The 22,663-nt window shown below is 54.4% G+C and overlaps 1 protein-coding gene across 4 annotated transcripts in view; it reads right to left on the reverse strand.

Annotated features, from left to right (window-relative positions):
* PLEKHH1 (pleckstrin homology, MyTH4 and FERM domain containing H1) overlaps window positions 1-22,663 on the reverse strand; it is a 49,843-nt gene that overhangs the window by 4,957 nt on the left and 22,223 nt on the right. For all 4 annotated transcript variants that reach the window (XM_044231863.1, XM_044231864.1, XM_044231865.1 and 1 more), the window contains exons 5-26: window positions 20,575-20,658; window positions 19,083-19,164; window positions 18,220-18,980; window positions 15,118-15,196; window positions 14,416-14,507; window positions 12,733-12,883; window positions 12,373-12,515; window positions 11,394-11,504; window positions 10,393-10,479; window positions 9,899-10,060; window positions 8,915-8,995; window positions 8,384-8,566; window positions 7,913-8,021; window positions 7,035-7,147; window positions 6,280-6,456; window positions 5,919-6,016; window positions 5,257-5,434; window positions 4,416-4,571; window positions 3,316-3,416; window positions 2,371-2,512; window positions 932-1,074; window positions 671-800 (exon numbers count right to left, since the gene is read on the reverse strand). In XM_044231863.1, coding sequence (XP_044087798.1) covers window positions 671-800; window positions 932-1,074; window positions 2,371-2,512; window positions 3,316-3,416; window positions 4,416-4,571; window positions 5,257-5,434; window positions 5,919-6,016; window positions 6,280-6,456; window positions 7,035-7,147; window positions 7,913-8,021; window positions 8,384-8,566; window positions 8,915-8,995; window positions 9,899-10,060; window positions 10,393-10,479; window positions 11,394-11,504; window positions 12,373-12,515; window positions 12,733-12,883; window positions 14,416-14,507; window positions 15,118-15,196; window positions 18,220-18,980; window positions 19,083-19,164; window positions 20,575-20,658 — 3,363 coding nt within the window. The remainder of the gene's footprint in view (window positions 1-670; window positions 801-931; window positions 1,075-2,370; window positions 2,513-3,315; window positions 3,417-4,415; window positions 4,572-5,256; window positions 5,435-5,918; window positions 6,017-6,279; window positions 6,457-7,034; window positions 7,148-7,912; window positions 8,022-8,383; window positions 8,567-8,914; window positions 8,996-9,898; window positions 10,061-10,392; window positions 10,480-11,393; window positions 11,505-12,372; window positions 12,516-12,732; window positions 12,884-14,415; window positions 14,508-15,117; window positions 15,197-18,219; window positions 18,981-19,082; window positions 19,165-20,574; window positions 20,659-22,663) is intronic.

Below are 22,663 nucleotides of genomic sequence, written 5' to 3' on the forward strand. Positions count from 1 at the left end.
TTAAGGAGTCCCCTGTGGCCCACCTAAGTCTGCAGAGACGTATTTGTTTAGATTATATATTATTCTTTTACACTTTTTTAAAAATGGACGTATTCTTGAGATGGTTGTCATATCAAGTTTGAACCCTTGTGTGTCAATTAGTTGGTCTTCTATTTCTTCTTCAGGGATAGCACTGAGAGAGAAGTCAAAAAGGAAGGATGAAGGGACACCTGGGTGGCTCAGTTGGTTAAGTGTCTGTCTTCAGTTCAGGTCATGATCCCAGGGTTCTGGGATCGAGTGTCGTATCAGGCTCTTTGCTCAGAGGGGAAGCCTGCTTCTCCCTCTGCCTGCAGCTCCTCCTGCTTGTGCATGCTTGTTCTCTCTCTATCTCTCAGAAATAAATCAGATTAAAAAAAAAAAAAAAAAAGGAAAGACGAAGGTCACCCAGCAATCATCAGGGCCCGAAAGCAGTGACCACAATTGTGCTCTGGACCATGGAAAACGGAGAGGCCAGAAATGGGTGGAGAAATAGCGCCCTCTGCTGGTTGCTATTGTGCAGGCAGGCCCTGCAGACTGGACTGGCTCAAAGGGGATCAGTACAAATCTATAGACAGTAGCGTGAGGAGAAATGTAGGGCACATTGCTGAGGGTGTAGTAATCACTCCTTCCCCTGAAAACCACTGGCACTTACCTGAGCAGCAAAGAGCTTAGCACCAAAGAAAGGCCATTTCCGGGCCACCGTCAGGTAGATGCGGATGCACTCAGGAGGGGAGCAGCCCTGTAGGGCTGCCCACTTTGTGGTCAGCAGATCTGCCAGGTGCCTGGTTTGGATGGATGGAGAGAAATGGGCCAGTGAAGGGCCAACAGGTTTTCACTGCAGCTCTGAGGCCTTCCCCCGCCCTACAGCCCCTGCCTCCCCACAGCAACTCCCTCCAAGATCTGGCCAGCCTACCTCAGCTGTTCAGGGGGTGCCCCGTGTCTGTAGCGCCTCGGGTAGAACCTGTCTAGGACCTGCTGGAGATGATGCTGAACCTTGGCAGGGGGAGGGCTCCCGGGGCCTGGTGGGCTGGGCCTCTCTAAGTCCCCATATTCTACCTGTGTTGGAAGCACACAGAGGACAGTCAAGAATCTGGAAGTGGATGGGGTGGGGCTGGGGCTGCTGGGGAGGTGAAATCAACCATCACTTCGTTACTTCATTGATGCGGTATGGACAGATGCGAAAACACTTCTCATGAACAGACCCTTCATCTCACGGTTCACGGACCCTAGAGAAACCACCTTATGGCCCTCGATGATTATATTCATTTTCCTTCTGCAATGGAGGTTAAGTGCCTTATCCAAAGACTCAGTTCATTAGTGGCAGACAAGGGAGAACTATGGATCTTCTGGCTTCTAATCCAAACATCTGAGATCTAGGACTGAAGATGCTACAGATCCTAACGTGTTCCAAACGTGGCCTTCGGAATCACAGACCCGGCTCAGGTCCCCATTCTGCCATCTGCTGGCCTTGTAAACCTGAGCAAGTACTTCTATTTCCTCAGCTGTTACACGGGGATAAGAACTGAGATAATACACATGGCATACTCAGCAGTGGATCCTCTACAGAGCATTCAGTAAATGTTTATTATTTTCCCTTCCTCTCCAGCATGCAGAGTCAGATGCTTTCTCATGCAAACCACGAGGGCATCCCAGATACCTTTGGCAAGACAGCCTCTTAAAGGTAACAGAGAGAAGAGTCAAAGTCTGAATGCACCTTCCCCTTTCTGATTCTATTTACAACGTTTTACAGTTTTTTGTTTTTTTTTTTTAAAGATTTATTTATTTATTTATTTGACAGAGAGAAATCACAAGTAGACGGAGAGGCAGGCAGAGAGAGAAGGAAGCAGGCTCCCCGCTGAGCAGAGAGCCCGATGCGGGACTCGATCCCAGGACCCTGAGATCATGACCTGAGCCGAAGGCAGCGGCTTAACCCACTGAGCCACCCAGGTGCCCCACGTTTTACAGTTTTAAGTACAAATCTCAGCACATCTATTATGTGACATACATCATTTCAGTAGCATACTTAGTACAACCCTGTGGGGGGCAGGCAGGGAGGCATTTTTGTTTCCACTGTACAGAGAAGGAAACTAAAGCACAGACCACTGCAGTGACTTGGCCAAGATCTCATGGCGGGAAGGTGGCCAGCTCTCAAAGGCAGGGCTCTGCTCTGGGTTCCATGTCCAGAATTCTGCGTGTAATGTCTATCTACAGTAAAGGGCTCTGATGGTAAGGAGTCAGCTTCCCTCCATTGCCAGAGGCAGCAGGGTCTGCAGTTTCTGGCTGTGTGCTATGTGCCCCCTGTGAGTCCAAAGATGGTTCCCTGGTCCTCCCAATTCCTGCACAGAACCTTACCTGGGCCATTAGGGCGGCCATCTCAAGAGCCAGCTCTTTGTTGACAGGAAACCTCCCTGCCACGATCTCCCCACTGGTCTGGGAGGCGAGCAGCAGCCGCTCCCGCTCTGTCTCCCCTTTGACTTGACTCCGAAAGTACAGCCTACAGGGAAGACAGCGAGAAACAGCCAAGACTCAGCTGGGATCCCGAATGGATGAGGTCATCTTGGCATCTGTTTATCTTGATTTCCAAAGAAAGAAACTACTTTTTTTATACCATCTGTGAGACTCTTTTTCTATTGCCTCCAGAAAGATTTAAGCACAACACAGGGCAGATAATGGGGCCATGAGATCTCATGCCAACAGTGGTCCAGGTCATACCTAACTACACCCCTCCCCTACTGGATTTGCTCAGCGGAATCTGCTCCCCAGAATCACAGCTTCTTGGGGAACTGGAGGAGTTGAAGATTCCAAGAGAATAATGGAAATCATGTGCCTGCAGACAGATCTGGGATGGGATTTTCTTATCCAAATGGACTAAAAATCATGGTGTCTCCTATATTTGCTGGAATTGTTACAGGAGCTATTTATTCTTTTTTTTTTTTTTTTTTTTTTTTAGGAGCTATTTATTCTTGAGCCTTAAATATCTAGTGCTCATGAGAAATTTCACTCTTCTAATGGAACCCTTGCAGCCATCCCACAAGGTTGATCTATTTTCTTGCCGGGGTGGGGGAGGTGTGGTGTAGTATGGGGGTGTATGTGCACACGCGTGCGCAAATACATGCAGGACAGGGACTGAGAGCCTGAACTGCCCAGGGTCTCACTGAGGATCACCAGAGCCAGTCTGGGCCACCAACTAGTGTCCACAACACAGTGCTGTCTGTGGGTGTGCTGTCTGTCCAGCACAGGCCAGCCGGCGGCAGTGATGAGTGCCCCCCTCACCCACCCCCGGGCAGCACTCGAGACCTGTTCTTGTACATCAGCTTCACGACACGTGTGCCACCCTCAGCCTTGCCAGAGTGCAGCTCCTTCACGGCTTGCTCCCACTTAGAGATGGCATCACAGATCTACAACAGGCGGGAAAGGACAGTCAGAAGAGGCCCTGACGAGGGGAGCAGGTCCCATCGGGGGCAGGCCTCAGGCACCTCCCCCCAGACAGAGCGGTAGAGCCCGGGCATGGCATGAGCAGCAGAGTGTGGGATGCTGCCCCCCACTGGCCTTGACACCTAAGGGGGCCTCCCCAGAGGCCAGGCAGCCCTCTGTCAAAAACCGTGGCCTCCTATTACCAGCTCCATTTCCCTTCCCCCAACCACTGTTGTCTTCAACAAGTAACCCCAGAGGCCTACTGTGTAACCGAGCCTTAGAGACACCCAGACATTTACAAAGGGGACATGTGCGCAGGATTTCCAGGCAGCAGGAAAGGATTACAGGAGCCTTTGTCCTGTCGCCTTAAAAAAAGCGGACTTGGAACCAAAACCCTCAAACTCATCAATGCTACAACACATTCCCACAAACACTTAACATCCCCCATGGCGCTACTCCCAGACCACAAGACAAGATAGGTGGAAATCCCATTCAAGGGCCTTTTACTTGTAGACGTGCCACATAGATCTACCTGCTTCAAATATGGTCGAGCCTGTAAGTGTAGCAGAGGCCCTGACAGGGCAGGAATGAGCTGCAGTGCACAACACACAACTGGGGACCCAGGGGGATGGTCATCTACCTCTGCATGTGCACAGGGACAAGTGCCTCCCTGTCCTTCCTATACCAAGCCAAGAAGCAGCTTTTCCCCAGGATACAGCACAGCCCCTCAAGGGGGGCGGGGGTAGAGAACATATGGAGATGTTCTCTCCAGGGACAAGGGCAAAAACAACTTTTCTCTGCCTGTACAGGTAGCTTTTAGCATGCCACAGAATGCTGGCCAGAGGGAGCACCTTGGGCTCCCAATCTAACAGACTGTGCAGCAGGAAGGCACCCGCCGGAGGGGCTCTTTCCCCACCATCCAAACCCCAAGGCCCAGAGGGATCCCAGGAGGGGCTCAGCTGGCTCAGTGGGGAGCCCATCACCTTGATGCTCCCATGCAGGCAGTGTTCCAGGTCCCTGCCGGAAGGATCGTCTGTGAAGAGGGCAAAGCCAGAGTGGGAGGACTTCCTCATGCCCGTCTCTTGGTTCAGACGCTGGAGGAACTCATCAACCGTGGAGGAGCCATCAAAACCGACCACCTGCGTGGGAGAGGGATCAATCCCAGTGGAAACTTCCCAAGGAGCTCGTGAGGGCTAGTGGAGGGCTGTGAGTCTGGAAGGTGGAAAGTCTTGGCTGCAAGGAGCAAGGGAAAATGCGAAAGCCGAAGGAAGCTGGTTTCCGTGGTCCCATGCAGAGGGGTGCGTGCTTTGGGGACAAGCCCGCCCGCTGTAAGCTGGAGTCAGCGGCTCTGCTGGCCCTCTGCCACCACACTTTTGGAGGCGTTTTATCATGCCACCCTCTCGATCAGCGTCTCAGCTTCCTGTCCTTGCAGTGGCTTCAAAAGATCGACTTCCAAGGGCCAAACAGTGAAGCAGTTTCACAATGCAAGCTCCTCTCTCCCTGCGCTCTGGTGCTCACGGTCCTACCCACCTCCAAATCCCAAGGCTGCCCTCTGCTGGTTTGCCTGTTCAGATTCAGCCAAGGGTGCCTGGGTGGCTCAGTGGTCATAATCCTGGGGTCCTGGAATCGAGTCCCACAGTGGGCTCCCTGCTTCTCCCTCTCACTCTCCTTCTGTGCTCCCCCCAAATAAATAAATAAAATCTTTAAAAAAAAAAAAAAGAATTGCCAAGCCTAAGGAGGTTTAGCAGCCCTCTGGCCTGAAGGTGTTCCTTGGGCGAGGGATAGGAGAGGACGGAAGAAAGGGAGCCCGTGCAGCCTCCTCACCTGGTAAGTCCCATTGGTGAAATGCACGGGGATGCTGAAGGGTGAGGAGTGGTGGAAGGGGTTGCGTAGCAGGATGGACACGACTTCCATGCGGGACGGCCGGGCCTCCCGCTCCCCAGTCTGCAGCGTCCGCTCCACGGCCCGCTGGCAGTAGGTGGCATACTGGCCAGTTTCATTTCTAAAGAGACAGGAAGAAAGACAATCCCAGGGAATCCACTCATCCCTGCTACCTTGATCCCCTGGCTGCCGACTATGACCCAGCCAAGACCCCATCTGCAGTGGGGCTGGCGGTGAGAAAAGCCCAGAATGCTCTGGTCTATGGTGATCATCCATCATTCAGGGTCTATGTGCTACAGGTGGCTTGTACAGATACTGTCTCCAGAAGCCAGAAGAACAGGACACAGACCATGAAAATGTGGGGATGATCTGGGGACACCCAAAAAGCATGCACGCATACAGAGACTGGGGTGCAGAGCAGCCCGGGCCTGCGCAGACCTCTGTGCACCCGCTCGTGTACACAGCGCCAAGTGAAGTCTCCGTGATCACCGTGCAAACCTCAGGGTCAGGGCGGTCTGGTCCCTCCCGGTCCCCCACGGCCCGCCCGCTTCCCCAGGTTCCCCACCGGCGGGGCTGGTGCTGTGTGGGAAAGGACGCTCACTCACCGGGGGTCCGCGTGGCGCTGGAGCTGCTGTTTGACGTACCAGAGGAAGTGGTGCTGAGGCAGGAAGAGTGGGGCGCACAGAGCCAGGAGCTGCCAGCACTGCAGGGCACAGGCAGCATGGGACGGGGCCCATGCGGCTGGGAGCTACTGAGCCCTCAGCACTCTCCAAACCAGGGCTCCCCCAAGCCGGTGTGGCTGCCAGCATGGCCAACTTGGTCAGGCCCCGTCCAGAGCAGCCATCACAAGATCTGACCAGTCCAGCCGTACCGAGGCAGCCCACAGGCTACCGGCGCCCTCCTCCCACCTTCCTGTGCCCTGAGCAGCAGCCCCGGCAAGGGCTCCCGGCCCGGAGCCCCGCTCACCTGTATGAGGGAGCACTTCTGAGGCGGGCGGCCACTGGTCTGCTTCATGAGCTGGCAGTAGATCTCGCTCTGCAGCTCGGGGTGAGCCAGGCAGACCTGCAGGGCCGTCTGCGCCAGTGACACGTGGTAGTCCACCGAGGCTGCCTCCACCGGCACGTTGATGAAGAGCTGGCAGGACTGGCGGGGAGAGGACGTTGGGCACGGGCGGCCCCACAACCCCTGGGTTAGTATCCTTGGTGACAGTGGGCACACAGGGCCATCCCCACCGCGGGCAGCCCTTCTGAAGAGGGAGCAGTGCCCCTGCCTGAGGGCGGCTCTGCGTGCTTCTTGGCTACTCTGGGATGCAGCATTCCTTCTTTAAATGTATCCATTACATAAGCAAGACATCCATTTTTTAAAGAGAATATTCAAACAGACACAAAGAACATTCTAAAATGGGCCAGGATCTCTCAGGTTCAGAAGCAACCTAAACCCGGCCTTTCCTGCCGTTCACTCCAGGAAACGTTCCTGGAGGAGGGTTCCTGAACGGGGAGTCTCACTGGCTGGTCCCAGGAAGCTGTGAAAGCCTCCGCGCCCTAGAACTGTGGTGAGGCCCCTTCCACGAGGGCCCTTCCGCTCAGAGCCCTCTGTGAGCTCCCCCTAACTCCACGGCTTCCACCCCAGGATCCCGCGGTAGGCAAACGGCTCCGGGGAGAGCCTAGGCCCGCGGCGAGGGCGCCGCCTGCTGGTGGGTCTGCGCTCTGTTCCCAGGTTACCTTGAAGAGCTTGAGCGCCTCCGTCTGCAAGGCCTCGGAGGGCAGGGTGGTGAGGGAGGTGTACAGCCCGTCCTTGCTGTAACACAGCATGGGGTGCCTCCAGAGAGGGGAGTCTGCCCAAAGCACAGCACCAAGAGCAGCAGCAGTTACAGTTGGGGCGGGAACTGTACCCGCACCCCCCCCCCCCGCCCCAACCCCCGGATTTTCGAGGAAGACCAGGACAGACTGTCCGGATGCACGCGTTGGGCTGCGGTTAGAGCCCCAGGGTGTGGGCCACGCAGCTGGGCACTGTGTCCAGCATGAGCACAGCTCCCAGAAATGTGGCTACTGCTTCGCTCCCAGGGCAGTGACAGGGTTGGGTACAGGAGTGTAAGCCTGTGTGTGCAGGGGAAGCCCCTCCCTGCAGGATGGAGAGCGCGCCTCAGCCTGAGGGCAACAGGCATCGGAGGAACAGGGAAGGGGCGTGTGGTGGGTGCCATTATGAGAACCAGGAGTGAAACAGAGACCTCGGAACACCCAGGCTTGGGTTCGTCTAATCCCAGTGCAGGCTTCATTCATGGATTAACGAACTGTAACAATTCACCAGCTATCTTCTTTCCTCGACCCTCCGCCCAGCCGGCAAAGCCCGGTGAGGAAAGTAAATCACTGACCCGGGTCACTGGGAAGTCTGCCCCCAAATCAACTCCCCTGGACACAGTGGGGTAACCCCAGTATCTTCACAAGAAACAGGGGCTCTGGAGCTTGGATGGGAATGTCCTTCCGTGGCTTAGATGGTTTTAAAACAGCTTCGGGGTACAGAAATGCTTTCTGTGGGTTTTTGACCAACCATTACCCAGCCACGACCCTCGAGCCCACGCAGGATGGCCACCCTGCCTTACCTGGGTTTCCCTCCCCGTCCATCAGTTTTCCAATGAGTTGCTCATAGGCAGTGCCAACTGTGGCACTGCTGCCCCCTGCAGCCACTGTGAGGTGGTACAGCCACGTGTCCTGGAAGGGGAGTGGAAGAATGGAGGCAAGGGTCTGCAGTTCTCTTGAAGGGGCCAAGCCCAGGGTGAGGCTGGGCTAGTCTGGCTGGCACAAGTCAAGGCCACCAGTCTCTGAAAGACTTGGGATCAGGTGAACATGAACCCAGGTTTCTAAGCTTAAGGTGCCATTTCATGGTCCCAGTGGAGAGATGGTGGTCACTGGGAGGGAATTCGCTATAAGGAAGGGTCCCAATCAGGGAATGTTAGTTGCCAAAATGTCCAGGAAGGAAAGAAACTTGAATCTGAGGAGGCTGGGAAAGAAAGAAGGGAAGATGAGAATCACAGGCCGGAGCTTGGCGGCAGAGGCTCAACTCCCTCCCTTACCTTTTCATGCTTGGTGCCAATGAGGAGGTAGGTGGGGCTGTGGTCTGGGGGGTGGATCACCAGGGTGCAGTGGGAGGAGAGCAACCGCCTGCTTCCTCCAGCCTCATAGTCCTCATCGGAGTCACAGGATCGATCAACTTCCTCGATGCGCGCATCCCGCACAGGCAAATGGCCCAGGGGTCGCTGTGGACAGGAGCCTTCCATGAATGGGAGAGCCAGCAGGGAGCCGGGCAGTCTCCTCTCTCTGAACCCTCAGGCTCTGCTGGGCTGGGAGTCATGGATGTGGCTGGGTCCCAGAATGAGGGGGGTTAACTACAGTTGCCTGGCTGAGGCTTGCCAGGAGAAGCACAGACTGACCCCACGGGTAGAATCTGTGGGCCGTGCACACTGGCCACAGGGAGAGGGATCCAGCCAGCTTTGTACTTGTGTGGTGTGACGGAAAAGCTGGGGCCTTTCCATTAGGACACAGAGCCACAGGAATGTGGTCTGGGGAAAGCAGAGAGTGGGTGCTGTCAGGAAGCCAGGAAGTACCTTGTCCTCATGACTTCGATAGTAGTAGAAGGTTCTCCCAACAAGAGCACACCAGACCAGCTTGGAATGGCCATGTTTTACCTATAAGAAGAAATCAAGACTGTGTGATTAGAACCAGGTAATCCCAGAAGTAAATCCAGGTCTGCCAAAGAGAAGCCAGAGGAAGGAAGATCTTAAAACCTCTGGTCTAATCCTGGTCCTTAGTGGAGATGCCACCCAGACTCCCTACTAAGAGGACTGGCCCTTTCACATGGAGAGGGCCATGGTGTGTACCCTGTGACAGCCCATCCATCCTGGCACCACACGTCATTAAAAGACTAACCAGGCCAATCCGATGTCCTGTCCCAGGAATATGTACACAGCCGTAAGGATGCTGAGAGGGAAGGCAGGGCCACAGCTGGCAGGCTAAAGCCCCCGGCAAATGTAAATCACGAGGGCACAGCAGGTGTACGACAGGTGGAGGAGACTGACCCAAGCACAGAGGAATGCCAAGGCAGAAAGTGAGCCAAGAGCACCGAGCTCACTCACACGTGGCTTTGCCTTCTCGTGGCGTTCTGGCCTAGTTCATGTTCTTCCTGGTTAACTTCCATTTTCTTGAGGTTAACAAGTACTTCTCTGCTCCCTCTAGCCAGAAGAGTCCTAACTCAAACACCTTTAGGGCAGGCCTGGGATTGGACCTTGATGGGTGCGCACACCTACCTCACCTGCCTCACGGCTTCCACTATTCATACTGAGGCATGGCGGGCGCAGGTGGGGGTGGGCAGCAACCCCTAATGACCTCAAACTAGGTCCTCCCATCTTGACATCAGCTGTGGTGCTCACAGCCCTGATCTCAGTGTTCACTCACAGACACTGAGCCGTCAGACCCGGTCTGGGGCCCACCCGCTAATCCCAGTGAGCCAAGTCCTGCCCAGGGGCGGCAAGGAGAGCTGTGCTCGGGCGCCTGGCTCCCCTGCCTCTCCGCCCCACCAGCTCCGCCCCTACCTTGGTCAGCCAGCCCTTCACAGTGGGCTTGGAGCCACCCCGAGGCAAGGCTGGAGGCCCCACGGCCTGCACCTTCAGCAGGCTCTGCAGCGCGCGGATCCATTCCTCCAGCAGGCCTGGTGAGTCCGCCGTCAGGTAATAGGTCTTCTTCTCAGAGATAAGCTGGGGAGGAAGGGTTGGGGGAGGGGCGGGGAGATGACGGGACGGCATGCCAGGGACTGGGCTCTGAGGTGGCACCGATCCCTGAACCCACGGGGCCTTCCTTCTTCCCACTCTGGACCCTCTCCCTTCTTTTCCTTGTTCTCTTCACCTCGTCTCTGCTACCTTAACTCTGTCTTGCACATTTGGTCTCGTCTTCTCTCCCAGTACTCACAAACGAGGGTCACATCCAAATGTGGATGTGATGTCTCTCACACATGCTCATTTTGCCCCAGCTGTGTTTCCACCCTAGTCCTAACCAAACCCACACCCCTTCGTCTAAGCCGCCTGCCCACCTGGAATGTCTGTGCACCCTCCCCTCGAACAATCTGGCAACGGGAATTCAGTTCCACTTGACCCTGCGGTTTTCGGATGACATCACTCTGTAAAGACAGGAATGGGGAGGAACACGGTTAGGAGCCTTCCCAGAGCACATCCTTCTCCCTCAGGTCTTACTCCAGGTCAAAGGCAATGGAGAAAGTGATTCTCAAGCCTTCCTGGGCTATGGTAAGATGGTAACTTGTTCTGGATCCCAGTTCTAGCTAAATGGAGCAATGATTAGAAACACAGGGGCCCATCTGACCCAGGCCTCAAAAAGGATAGACTGAGCCTTTAAAATTGGGTCAGAAACCACCACATTACTGAGCTTTAAAGCCTTTAAATTCTTTTTACTACATTCTCTATACCAAGCCTGGCATGTAAGTGGCAGACACATCACTGCTCCCCTTCCCCGTGCGCCCGCACACCTCACTGCTCAGAGCGTGCCCGCTCGCTGAGGGACACGGGCCCGGGATCCTCAATAGCCACGGGCACTGGGGGAGTTGCACAAGAGATGTGGCCTTTTTGCTTTCTGTAAAACATTCATGTTGGTTCCCTAAAGAGATCCTGTCAAACTAGATCTCAACATCGAAGGCTCCCTCGCTCCAAACTGTACAGGAAGGAGGTGGAGGAGGTGATGGGCTGTTAGAACAACCCAGATGACGTGAGGGCAGCTTGGGAACAATTCTCTTACAGGACCAGGCATTAAAAGAAATCAGCTTCTGAAGTAAGGAGTCACTGCGCCAGGTCATCTAGAACTGCCTTCACTGCTCTGTGCCTGACTTCATTCCAAGAACCAGGGACCAGCCTTTGAACTTTGAACTTTGAGGTTCAAAGTCCCAGGTACCCAGGTGCCCACCTGCCAGACCTCTGGCCTCTGGCCATGGGCCCCACCAACCCTTCTTCTAGGCCCCACCACACAGTCCCGAGTTTGGCCCAGGCTCCTTCGGACCACTGTCCTGGGGGAGGAGGGTCTCACCGGGGACTTGTAGTACATAATCTGTCCCTGTCTCAGGACAAACCAGCGCCTCTTCCAGGTCTTCACTCGGCTCCCCATCTTCAGCAGGTAGCCCGACTTCTCCAGGGACTCCTGCAGCGGTGAGAGGGCACGGCGGGGAGAGGAGTGGACAGAAAGGGGGAATTAGTTGGGGTTTGTAGATGTCCCACAAATCAGAATGGCCCAGTTGAGTTGTCAATTAAAGATAATTTCTTGAATACATACTAGATGTATTTTCAGGGCACCGTACCCTGCTAAGGGTTCAGAGAGAACTAGAATAAAGCCAGGTGGCCCCCTCAGGGACTGTACGAGGGAGAGGGTGGCCAGGGAGGGCTTCCCGAAGAGCCAGATCCAAACTGGCCTCGAAAGGAAAAGTCAGCTTCCCTTCAAAGCCATGACAAGGGGAGGAGAAGGCCATTGTAGGCAGCAGGAAAGGAGGGTGAAGTTTGGGGAACAAGGGGCACATCAGCCAGGCCAGGGCGGAGGGCTGGGGAATGAGGATGGGGGTCTGCAGCATGGCTCTGAGCCTCAGGCTTTTTATCTGGAAAATGGGGTCCTCGTCCTGAGAGGACAGTGAGGACATGTGAGACAAGGCACAAAGAGCACTGAGCACAGTGCATGGCGCTCAGTTAAAAACTCCTACACGTCCTCTTTTGGCATTCCAGGATTGGAACACATGGAAATGCCTGGAGCCTGGTGGGCCACTGTGGGAAAGCCTGCTGGCTGCCCCTGGTTCAATGAGGGTGCCCTCGCTGGGTGCCCTCTCCTTCCTCACAGGGTCTATGACGCCAAGCCTACATCCCCAGCGCCTCACCCTTGTTGCAGCCCCCTGCCCCTGCCTTTTCCCTTCCCCAGGACCCCTTGTCTTGGGCTGAGGGCTCCAGGCAGGCAGCCTCTGCTGGAGGCCTGCATCCCCCCATGCCCTGCGTCAGGCCGGGGAGGCCCGTGCCCCCCCGCGCACCCCGGCCAGGCCCGGCCCCTCAGCAGAGTAGGAGGAGGTCCGCTGCAGTTTGTGTTCTGGCTCGGAGTAGTCGCTGTCCAGTGAGTAGGCATCTGGGGGAATGGCATAGTCCCCCTCGGAGCTCAGCGAGGACATGGAGACACCTGCCAAGGAAGGACAAGTCAAGGCCTGGGCCCCAGACCTCCCCAGCTCACGCAGTCCGGGAGCTGCAGGAGCCTACTTCCTCCCTGACCCAGGTTCTCTGAGTCTGCAGCAGAGGCTCATGGGCGGGGATCGAGCAGGGGGCCCCGGACGAGCCCGCCCATGGAAGGAGGTGAGGGGCCGCTTGCTGCCCACATCCTCCTGCTCCCTCCTCTGTACCTCTCTTGATGGCCCTGGGGCTGCCCAGTCCGCTGGTCTTCCTGGACTCAGAGCAGGGCACCGAAGTTCGGAAACTGGCCTGAGAGCAGCAGTCATCATCGGACCCTGAGGACTCGTCCACAAAAGGCACGGTGCTGATCTGTGTGGCTCTCTGCAAGACAGGCGCCCTCCCCCGCTGCAGCTCACCTTGCAAGATGCAGCCCTGACGGTCAGCGCTGGTACCCCTAGCCCCAGCACCCAGGGTGTGGCCAACACGGCCTGTCTGGGGCACATGGGTGCCCTCACCTGGCTGGGCACTCGACACAACTGTCCCGTCTCCACCTTACTCTCACGTCCTCACCTCCACGCTTCTCCGTAGGCCTCCTGCTCCAACACACTGTCATCCTCTGTGGTCCCCAAAGGACCTGTCCCATCTCGGTTGAGCCCCGGCAGCTGTAACCCTTCCTCCTGCCACTAGGAGGCCAGAATGCCACACGGGCCAGGCCCGCGATAGGGGCCCGCGATAGGAGCTTTAAACGTGTGTGCGGATAAGGAAACAAGAAGGCACCGACTAGCTCCACGTTGTTGAAAGTATGGGGAAAAGATACTCTGTAGCGTGATAAAGGCTTTGAAAAGGTCATTTGGTGCTACCTGCCACAATTTAAAATATGCCTATCATTTGCCCATACATTTCCCCTCCGGAACTCTGTCCTCTGGAAATACATATGCCTAATACTTCAGTGCACAGAGATGTGTCTGCACAATGACGTTCATCACTACACTGACTGCAGAGAAAAGCAGAGATATGACCGAAACCGTCCATCAGCGGAGGGCAGGTTAAGGTAGTCACGGGGCATCCACACCGAGGGGCCCTGAAAGAGGAAGCGGAGCTGTGCACGGAGGTGCACCCGCGAGATCTGACTCATGGTCGTGTAACAAGCAAGGGGCGGAAGGGCAAGTATGATATGATTCCCGCCATGTGCACGCGCATGGGTGTGCGTGCGTGTGTGTGCGTGTGCAAGAGAGAGAAAGGGACACAGACAGTATCTGTCAGTGCACTGGTAAATGCAACAGAGAGCCTCATAGAATAAACACAAACCGTGAATGACAGTTGCCCCCGGGGTTAGAAATGAGGGAAAAGCAATGTGAAAGAAAATGGAACTTTTGGCTTTTCGATTATTCTAAAAAACTTTTTACAAAGTTAACTGTTTTAACCTCAAAAACCAATAACAAAAGGAAACAAAAGTATGTGTGAAAACATTATGTTGCAGTTATATCTAAAAAATACAGATACGAAACTAACATAATATTGTGTGCCAACTACATTCAAAGAAAAATACGCAGAGATATTATGAGAGTATACGTGGGAATATGTTTGAACATGTATGAAACATTCTGGACAGAGTCCTTCTGGGACAGACATGGGAAAAGATGGGAAGGACACATGAAGCAGGGGTAGGTCTAGCATTTAACTTTTCACTTTGCCCATGATCGTATGGATTCAAAATTTTCAATTTGAAAATTCAAATTTAGACTTTTTATAATAAAAGCCTAATAAATACTAAAAATAAAATGACATTATATGATAGCTGAGCTCCTTGCCCGGAGTCCTGTGTGTGCAGAAGCCTGATCCCCACTCAAGCCACTACATGGACATGGGGCCTCCTGGAGGGAACACCCCCACCTCAAACAGCAGCTTCTTACCCCCTTCAGGGCAGTGTAGACAGGCACGGTGACATTCTTGTAGACAAGGCCAGAGAAAGGCCCAGGGGATGCACGGGCAGGAGGGCTTGAAGCTGGAGGGGGTGAGGGAAGAGGGAGGAGATTAACTCGGGTGCCACAGCAGAGACCTGGGTAGATCCACGCAGAGTTCCCTGAAAGAGCACTCCAGGAAACAGGTGGGCTATCCTTGGGATGGGGCCAGGACTCCTTCAGTCCTAGTCTTGCAAAGGTGCATTACCAACTGTGAGACCATGGAGCTCACGTCGAGGGGGAATTCAGTAGCTGGCCGGCTGACTCAGGAGCCAGAGGGTAGGGATGCGGTTCTTTCAGGAGGTTCATCTAAATCAAGGCACTAGGCAGCTCTCCCTCCCCCAGTACCCGCCACTCACTACAGAAGGGAAGCCTGGGAAGGTAGGAGGCTGAGCTGGAGGACCCCGCCTCTACGGTCCCTTCCAGCTCTGTAATTGGCTACAGTCCGGTTCAAGGCCACGCCCACCCCACAAGCCCAGAGCTAAACCTGTACAGCTTCCTTTTGCCTCAGAGGTAGTCGGGCTGTGATTTCACTGAACCTCACCTGCTGGGGGAGGGGATGCGGTGCTGGGAGACCCTGGCCCTGGGTGTTGCTGAGAGTCTCCCCCCTGCATGCCCACCCTGTCCAGCACGTGCGGTGCACTTGGGACTCACCGCAGCAGGTAGCATTCATTCTGGGAGATGCATCCGAGAGCCGCATGCCAGCCATGGCCACCGCGTAGATCCGGCTCTCCTGGAATGGAAGGGCCCAGAGGGTCAGGGCCCAGCACAGAGACAGCCCAGGCCCTCCTGAGTGTGGAGGGAAAAGGATGGTCTGTGGACGCAGGTCCGCATCTGGCCTGGACCAATTACTGGTGGGGTAATCCTAGGCAGGTTATACCTGAGCCTCCTTCTCCTCTGCCCTAAAGTGGGGCTAATACTTAACTGTCAGTGAACATCTGACACCTGGAATATAATCGACATCCAACAGATATTCATTCCTTCTCTTGCCTCCACCCTTCCCTTGGCACAGGAAGTTCAAGAGGAGGAGGTCACTGACCTGTTTCTCTGAATCGTACCCATTTTAGAGGCCCCGGGTCTCAGGCTCTCACCCCCTGAAGCTGGGGTGTTGATAATGAGGAAAAGGGAGCCCCACAGCAAGGGACCCTTTGGTAAGCCCGTGTTTGGAAACTGGGACACGGTTTTTTCCTACAGTAACAACGTGATGTGCATGGTTAGGCCCCACCTGCAAAGCCACCTAACCTCACCCAGGACCCTGAACCCTGCTGTAGAAGACCTGTGGACAAGCGCCCCCTAGGGAGCTTTTCTAATGGTTTTGATCAAACAACCCAGAGACCCTGCCTCTGCTTTTCCCATCTCTTTCTTCACTCAAGGTAAAGGGAAACAAAGACCTCCTCAGGGGACAGCAGAGTCGGAAGGACTAGGAAAAGTAGGCCTGGCTGGCTCGGGGAGGCAGCAGGGCTGGGGGCTGGGGCTAGAAGGGCTGCGGGGTGTTCCTGGGGTGTCCCCCAGGGGGAGTAGCAGCTCTGGGTACTTAGGGGAGGGAGGGCTGGGTGGGACCCTGAGCTGAGCGGAACGGTAGGAGGTAAGAGATAGAAGGGCAGTGAGGAAGGGGGTCCCAGGAGGGGATTATTCCTTCTAGTGCTGATCATGGAATTCAACCAGGGACAGGCCTCTAACCCCCCAGAGGACATGCAAGCGAAGCCCGAGGGATGTAGGTAAAACAGACGTGGGAGTGTTTCACAAGAATCATCCACGGCCCAATTCATGAGGATGATTTCATCAACCAAAAAAGGGCTCTGGAGGCTCTGAATCAGCAGATCAGTGCATCTGCCTCCCTCCTCTCCATTCCCAGTCTTGATTCCCCTTCAGACAGTCCATGCACAGCGGGTCCCACCAGGGAAGAGAAGGTGGGCACCCACTGGGGTTTTTTTGGGGGCCCATTGCAACGAGGACTGTGAACAGGAGACAACTCCTTAGCTGGCATGGCCGGCTGTGGGGTCCCGCAGCCCGGCTGAGAGCAGGGAGGGCCTGTGGAAAAACCCAACACCCCTTCACACCTGCACCCCTGCAGCTCAGCTGATGTCCCCCGGGGAGAGTGTCATCAGAAGCATCTTCTCTATTTATTCACTCCCTTTCCCCTGGGTCTCTCTCCCCCGCCCCTCAGTCTCACTCAGCAGAACACAAGAACCCCTCAGAGCCATCACGGTGGACGGACGGACGGCTCCGTTCTGGCCCAATGGCAGAAGTGAGCAGCGCTTCTCTCTGGTACCACCTGCTGAGGCCTCTCGTCACATCCCTTGCTGGAAAGCTTCCTCACTGCACACCTCTGCTTTAGGATTCTAGATTGTTTGAAGTTACAAGACAACAATGAAAGAGAAGAGGGACAGCTCTGACAGTGGTCCGGCCTGGCCTGGCCCTTCCCTCCTTTCCAGCGTCCTCTCCATCCCTGCCTGCCCCTCTGCTCCTTCTCTGCCAGCTGCCCCTCACCTCACCCTTGCTCTCTGGAAGGCTGTGCCTCATGTGGCTCCTGCGACCCCAGAGCTTCAGGGACAGGGCAGCAGCCTAAGGCCTAAAGACTGGCCAGGGAGACCTGCTAGCCCCCCACCCTGACCCCGCTCCCAGGCATGGCCGTGTCTCTGGCCATCGGGCCCCCTTATGGCCAGCACCCGCAAGATGCTGCTGGAAAGACAGGTCTTCCGGGCAGCAGTGAAAATGAAGGGCAGCGTCGCCCTGAAGTGGGGTCCCCAGGATCCCCACTCCTTATGCTGTCAGAAGCCAGACACTCAGACATCTCCCACCACAGCAGCTTCGGGGGGTCTGAGCACAAGGAAGAAAGAACATCTGCTCTCGGATGTCCCCCAAGAGGCAGTGTAGCCGGAAGGTTAAAGCCAGGTCTGGAGGCAGCGGGGCCCACCTTTAAAGCCCAGCTCCTCACTAGGGGCTCCATGACCACGGGCAAGGGAGCAAGTCTGTGGGGTAACGGGACAGCACCTCACGGCCCGCACACACACGGGGTCCTGCATGTGTGCCGGGCCCTGAGCTACACGCTCCACACCCCAAATCTCATCTCACCCTCCACATGACCTTGGCAGCCTTATCCATGTCCAGCCACCCCCCATTTTCATTTCAACTGTTTATCACGGAAAATGCCAAACAGACACAAAAGCGGAATGAAGAGAATAAAGAATGATCATGTAGCCATCACCTGGCTCTGTGGAGACTGAGGCATGGCTAGTCTTGCTTCCTCGGTGTCCCCAACCCCGTATCACTGACTCTGAGGCAATGCCACCGGCCATCACGTCCTTCATCCGATATTACAAGAAGGAAGCGAAGGCTCCCAGATAACAAGAGCCCGCACTTTCTGGGAACCACGACTGCGGGTGCCCCCGGCCTGCACACGCATGGTCGTCTCCACAGCAACCCGATAAAGTACGGTTATCCCCATGTCACAGATGGGGAACTGAAGCTCGCAAGGTTAGTAACATCTCAGGGTCACAGGGTCAGCGGTTCAACTCCAGTGGTTTGATTCGGGACCTGGGTTCCTCACCAGTGCGCTGCACCATGGCAGAGTCTGGGAGATTCGATGAGAACACGTGCGCCAAGCACCCAGCTGGGTAGGGGCATGTGCTCATGAAAGGGGAGGGGCTGACACGTAACCACTCCAAGTCCAGGCTCTGCCCCTGCTGGTCGCCACGAGGCTGGTCGCCTCCTCTCACACTCTGCCCCCTGCCCCACAAACAAACTGCCTCTTACCCAGGATGGAAACCGGTGCAGGGGGGGCGTGGGGGGTGTGTTGCCCAAATCCACTTCCTCCAGCTCAGCTCCAGGGGCCTGTGGGTTCTCTCTTTCCTCCTTCTTCCCTCCTGGGGGTGGCTCCCCCATCTCCATATTCTCCGGTTCCTCCCGGAGCTCAGCTCGGGCCTCGGCCTCAGGAAGCCTGGAGGGGTGGAGGGCTGAGAGGGTCCCAATCTCGATGCTCACCACATGGTTGAAATACCCAGGGCCCACCTGGGGCTGGCTGTGGTGCCGCTTGACCAGCTGGATGCTGTCCCGGGGGGTGCTGGGGACCCGCGCCTTTGGTAGCGTCAGGCTGCAGCCCGGGCTTCCTTCCCTGGCAGAGTTCTTTGTCCCAGGGAGCGTGCCTCCCTGAGCAGTGACCAGGCCCTCCCCCCAGGAGGCCGAACCATGTCTGTGGGTGCGAGGCTTCATGCACAGCCGGCGGGGAGAGCCCTCTCTTCCCAGATGAGGTGGAAGGGTCTTGGCCTCGGCTATTTCCCCAGGATGGACCACGATGGAACTAGAATTCTCCAGGGAAATTCCTGCTTTAGGACCAGAGTCCCTTCTAGGCAGAACACCTGGGGAAGGTGCAGACAGAGCTGCCTTCAGGGCATCCTTGGCCTGGGGACCACTGTCCTGCCCTATCTGCTGCATCCCTGGCCCCGAAGCGTCAGAATCCTGCTCTGGGGTTTCCTGGGGGGCCACCAGCAGCTTCCCCGAAGGTGCCATCTGAAGAGCTGTGGTTGGGGGGAAAACAGGCATAGTGAGAGCTCCCTCCATTCGGTGGGGACACACACACACACACACACACACACACACACACAGCCTGTCCCGAGTACCTTCTAGAGCATCCTGGAGGGCTCCCACCTGCTCTGCCAGGTGCTGATTACTGCTCTTCAGGTGCTGATTCTCCATCTCAAGCTGGGCAAAAAGAAAAATAAAGATTTAAGAAGAATTAGCCGACAGGTTCAGGCATATAACTCAAAATAAGATTAAAATCCTTTTCAAAGATCAAATCTTTGAAAAAGAACACTTGGTGCCCCAGCAATCCAGGGCTGACCCTCCCAGGGAGCCCTGACCTACCCCCTTTCCTTTGTGCTAACCAGTTTCGGTTGGGATAGAATTCCATTTGGCAGCCCCTGAACCTTCTGTTCTAAAATACCATTTCTCAAAAAAAAAAGAATTGTGAAGTGGAATACGTGCCCAGAAATCCGCAGACCACATCAAGGAAGAGCTTTGCAAATGACTCTGCAGTGAACACTCACGTGACCACCGCCCAGGTCAAGAAAGAGGAATTGGCCAGCACGGTCTACAACCCCAGACTCGCCCCTTCCCGGTCACATGCTTCTCCCTCCCCTGGAAGGCAACCACTAAGTGTACCAGACTCACTTCCTTGTTTTCGGGGCTTTATCATCCAGGCCCGCATCCCTGCACACATCGGCTTCCTTTACTCAACACACTGTCTACAAGACCCTTGTGCACAGTTGCTGCATTGTCTCCCGACTGAAACCCAACCCAGTTTTTTGAGCACCTTTCAGCAAATATGGAGGCAAACCAGGCATCAGCTCTGCACCCCAAGAGTTCGTAGTCTGGCGGGTGACAGGAGATGGGGAGGCAAAACCGCCAACACCCGCGGCGGGCATGACCACTTTGTTGGGACAGAGGAAGAGAAGCTATGTTTGTCCTTTCCCAAACTTTAACTCCTTGCCCTCTGGTTTGGAAAGAGGTTGCTTTTTGTTTGTTTGTTTGTTTGTTTTGCTGGGAGTACAGTAGCTTCTAGCCCCAGGCTTCCCTAAGTGAGAGGCAGTGAGCCTCAAACTAGAGGTGGAGACAGGACAGGGCCGTCAGGGGATGAGAAATCGGGGACTTAGTGACTCCTGGGCACAGAGCTGCTGTCTGGGGCGATGAAAGTTTTGGAAACAGATGGTGGAGATAGCTGCATGACAGTGTGAATGTACTTAATGCCACTGAATTGTACACTGAAAATGGGGAAAATGGGCAATGACACGTGTATTTGGCCAACAGCACGGAGGCCAGTTGAGAAGAACGGAGAGGGCAGAGGTGCAGTGGAGAGGGTAGGTGCAGGGTGTGTGTCCTCTGTGGGGCAAACAAAGCCGATCAGGAGCTCTGAGAAAACCCAACGGCAACAGGAGGAAAGGAAAAGCAAAGCGAGTCTCGGTGTTTAAGCCGAGTGAAGGTCAGATAGTTAATACAAGGAAGGTCAGTCAAGGCCCTGCAGACAGGAGGCAGAAAAATGCTGGGGCATGGAGGGGACCCCCCGATCCCTCCGCATGTCCACTCCAAGCTTCCTGAGATGAGTTTTCCACTCACCTCTCCTAACTTCAGAGTCACCCATTCTTTGATCTTCGCAGCTTTTTCCTGGACAACTTTTGCTTCTTCAGCTCTCATCTGCTTCTGCAAGAAAGGGAGGGACTCTGCATCAGAGCGGTCACCAGTGGAGTGAATGACTGGAGGCAGGAAGCCCTGAGAAGGAATATCAAGCAGGTGGGGGGGGGCAGTGGAAAAAAAGAAATTCACTTATGAATTTAAAAAATATTCTGAAAGTGGGAAAAGTCTTCCTCAGCATGATTCATACCCCGAAGCCATGAAGAAAAAGACGATCAAATCAATACCGTCACCATAAATTACTATATGACAAACAAAAGGTCCCCTAAAACCAAAAGACCAACTGGGGGATGATTTACAACACAGATGGCTTACATAAAGAGGGCAAATTTGAAATGAATAAACCAATAAATACATGTGAAAAGAATACGAACAAGAAGTCAACAGAGAAATAAAGGGAAAGGGGCGCCTGGGTGGCTCAGTGGGTTAAAGCCTCTGCCTTCGGCTCAGGTCATGATCCCAGAGTTCTGGGATCGAGTCCCGCATTGGGCTCTCTGCTCGGCAGGGAGCCTGCTTCCCTTCTTCTCTCTCTGCCTGCTTGTGATCTCTGTCAAATAAATAAATAAAATCTTTTCAAAAAAAAAAAAAGAGAGAAAGAAATAAAGGGAAAGAGAAACCCATGAGAAGCGGTTCAACCTAACTGTGATTTTAAACAATCTTTTTTTTTTAAGATTTTTATTTATTTATTTGACAGAGAGAATCACAAGTAGGCAGAGAGGCAGGCAGAGAGAGAGGAAGGGAAGCAGGCTCCCTGCTGATCGGAGAGCCCGATGCGGGGCTCGATCCCAGGACCCCGAGATCATGACCTGAGCTGAAGGCAGCGGCTTAACCCATTGAGCCACCCAGGCGCCCCTTGAACTGTAATTTTAAAAATGCACAAAAAAATCAGACTATCGGACTAACACAATTTAGAAGTTTGATGTTATCCCAAATTGCCAGGGCTGTTGGAAAACCCCTGTTCTAGAAATTGGCAAAGCCTTTTTGGGCAGCAATTTGATAATACCTGTCAATGTTTTAATTGTATAGACTGCTGACCCGACAAACCCATGGCTTAGGAATCGTTAGTTGCAGTATTATTTGATCAAGCAAAAAAACTCACAACTGGACATAACCTAGGAGTCCACAAATCCAGGCTTGGCTAAATAAACAAAACGTAAATGGAATGCTGTTTTTTGATACACAAATGTTCACAGGGAATACTGGAAGGACCTTAAGGTTAACCAGCTGAAGGGCTCTGCAAACTGGCCACCATCCAGCCTTCCACCTGGTTCCTCTACCCCTGCCCCACCTGTTTTTATAAATAAAGTTGTACGGGAACAGAGCCACAGGCATGCCTATTACTTAAGTATTGTCTAGGGCTACCCTCCTGGTACAATGGGAGAACTGAAGAGTTTCAACAGAGGCCACATAGCCTGCAAAGCCCAAAGTATGTACTCCCTGGCCCTTTACAGAACAGGTCTGCCAACCCCTGCCCTCGTCTGATACCCTCTGTATAACGGAGGCCCAGAGGGTGATGTGGCTTGCCTCCATCAGCGTAGGGAGCACAGCTGGGACTAAGGCTAGGTCTACTGACTTGTAGAACAGCATTCTTTCTATTCTGACCTTTTATTATTGGAAAACAATTTTTTTTTTGATCCAGGCTTTAGCGGGAATCATTTTGCCCACGAATCCCCAGATGTGGCCACTTCTATGAAGCACTCGAAAATGAGGTACCTCCAAAGTCAATGAATAACTGATTAGGGATTTCACGGGTCAACGTCTTATTTCCCCACGACTTCTCAGGAACACACGCTGGGTGCCCCTGAGTATACAAAGGCCCATCGCACCATGGACACGTTCAGTGACTGGTGATGAATGATTACAAGTTTGCCCATGATGGCGGGGAGATACTCCCAGGACCAGCTGGCACCTCATGGAGAATTCACACAGAAAATTAACAGTCATCTGGCCACACTGACGTGGTTTATGGGAAATGATGGTGTTCTGGTGCCAAGTGGAAAGGTGAGGCTAAGGA

This window comes from Neovison vison, chromosome 13, assembly GCF_020171115.1.
Source record: "Neovison vison isolate M4711 chromosome 13, ASM_NN_V1, whole genome shotgun sequence".
Taxonomy (NCBI): Eukaryota; Metazoa; Chordata; class Mammalia; order Carnivora; family Mustelidae; genus Neogale; species Neogale vison.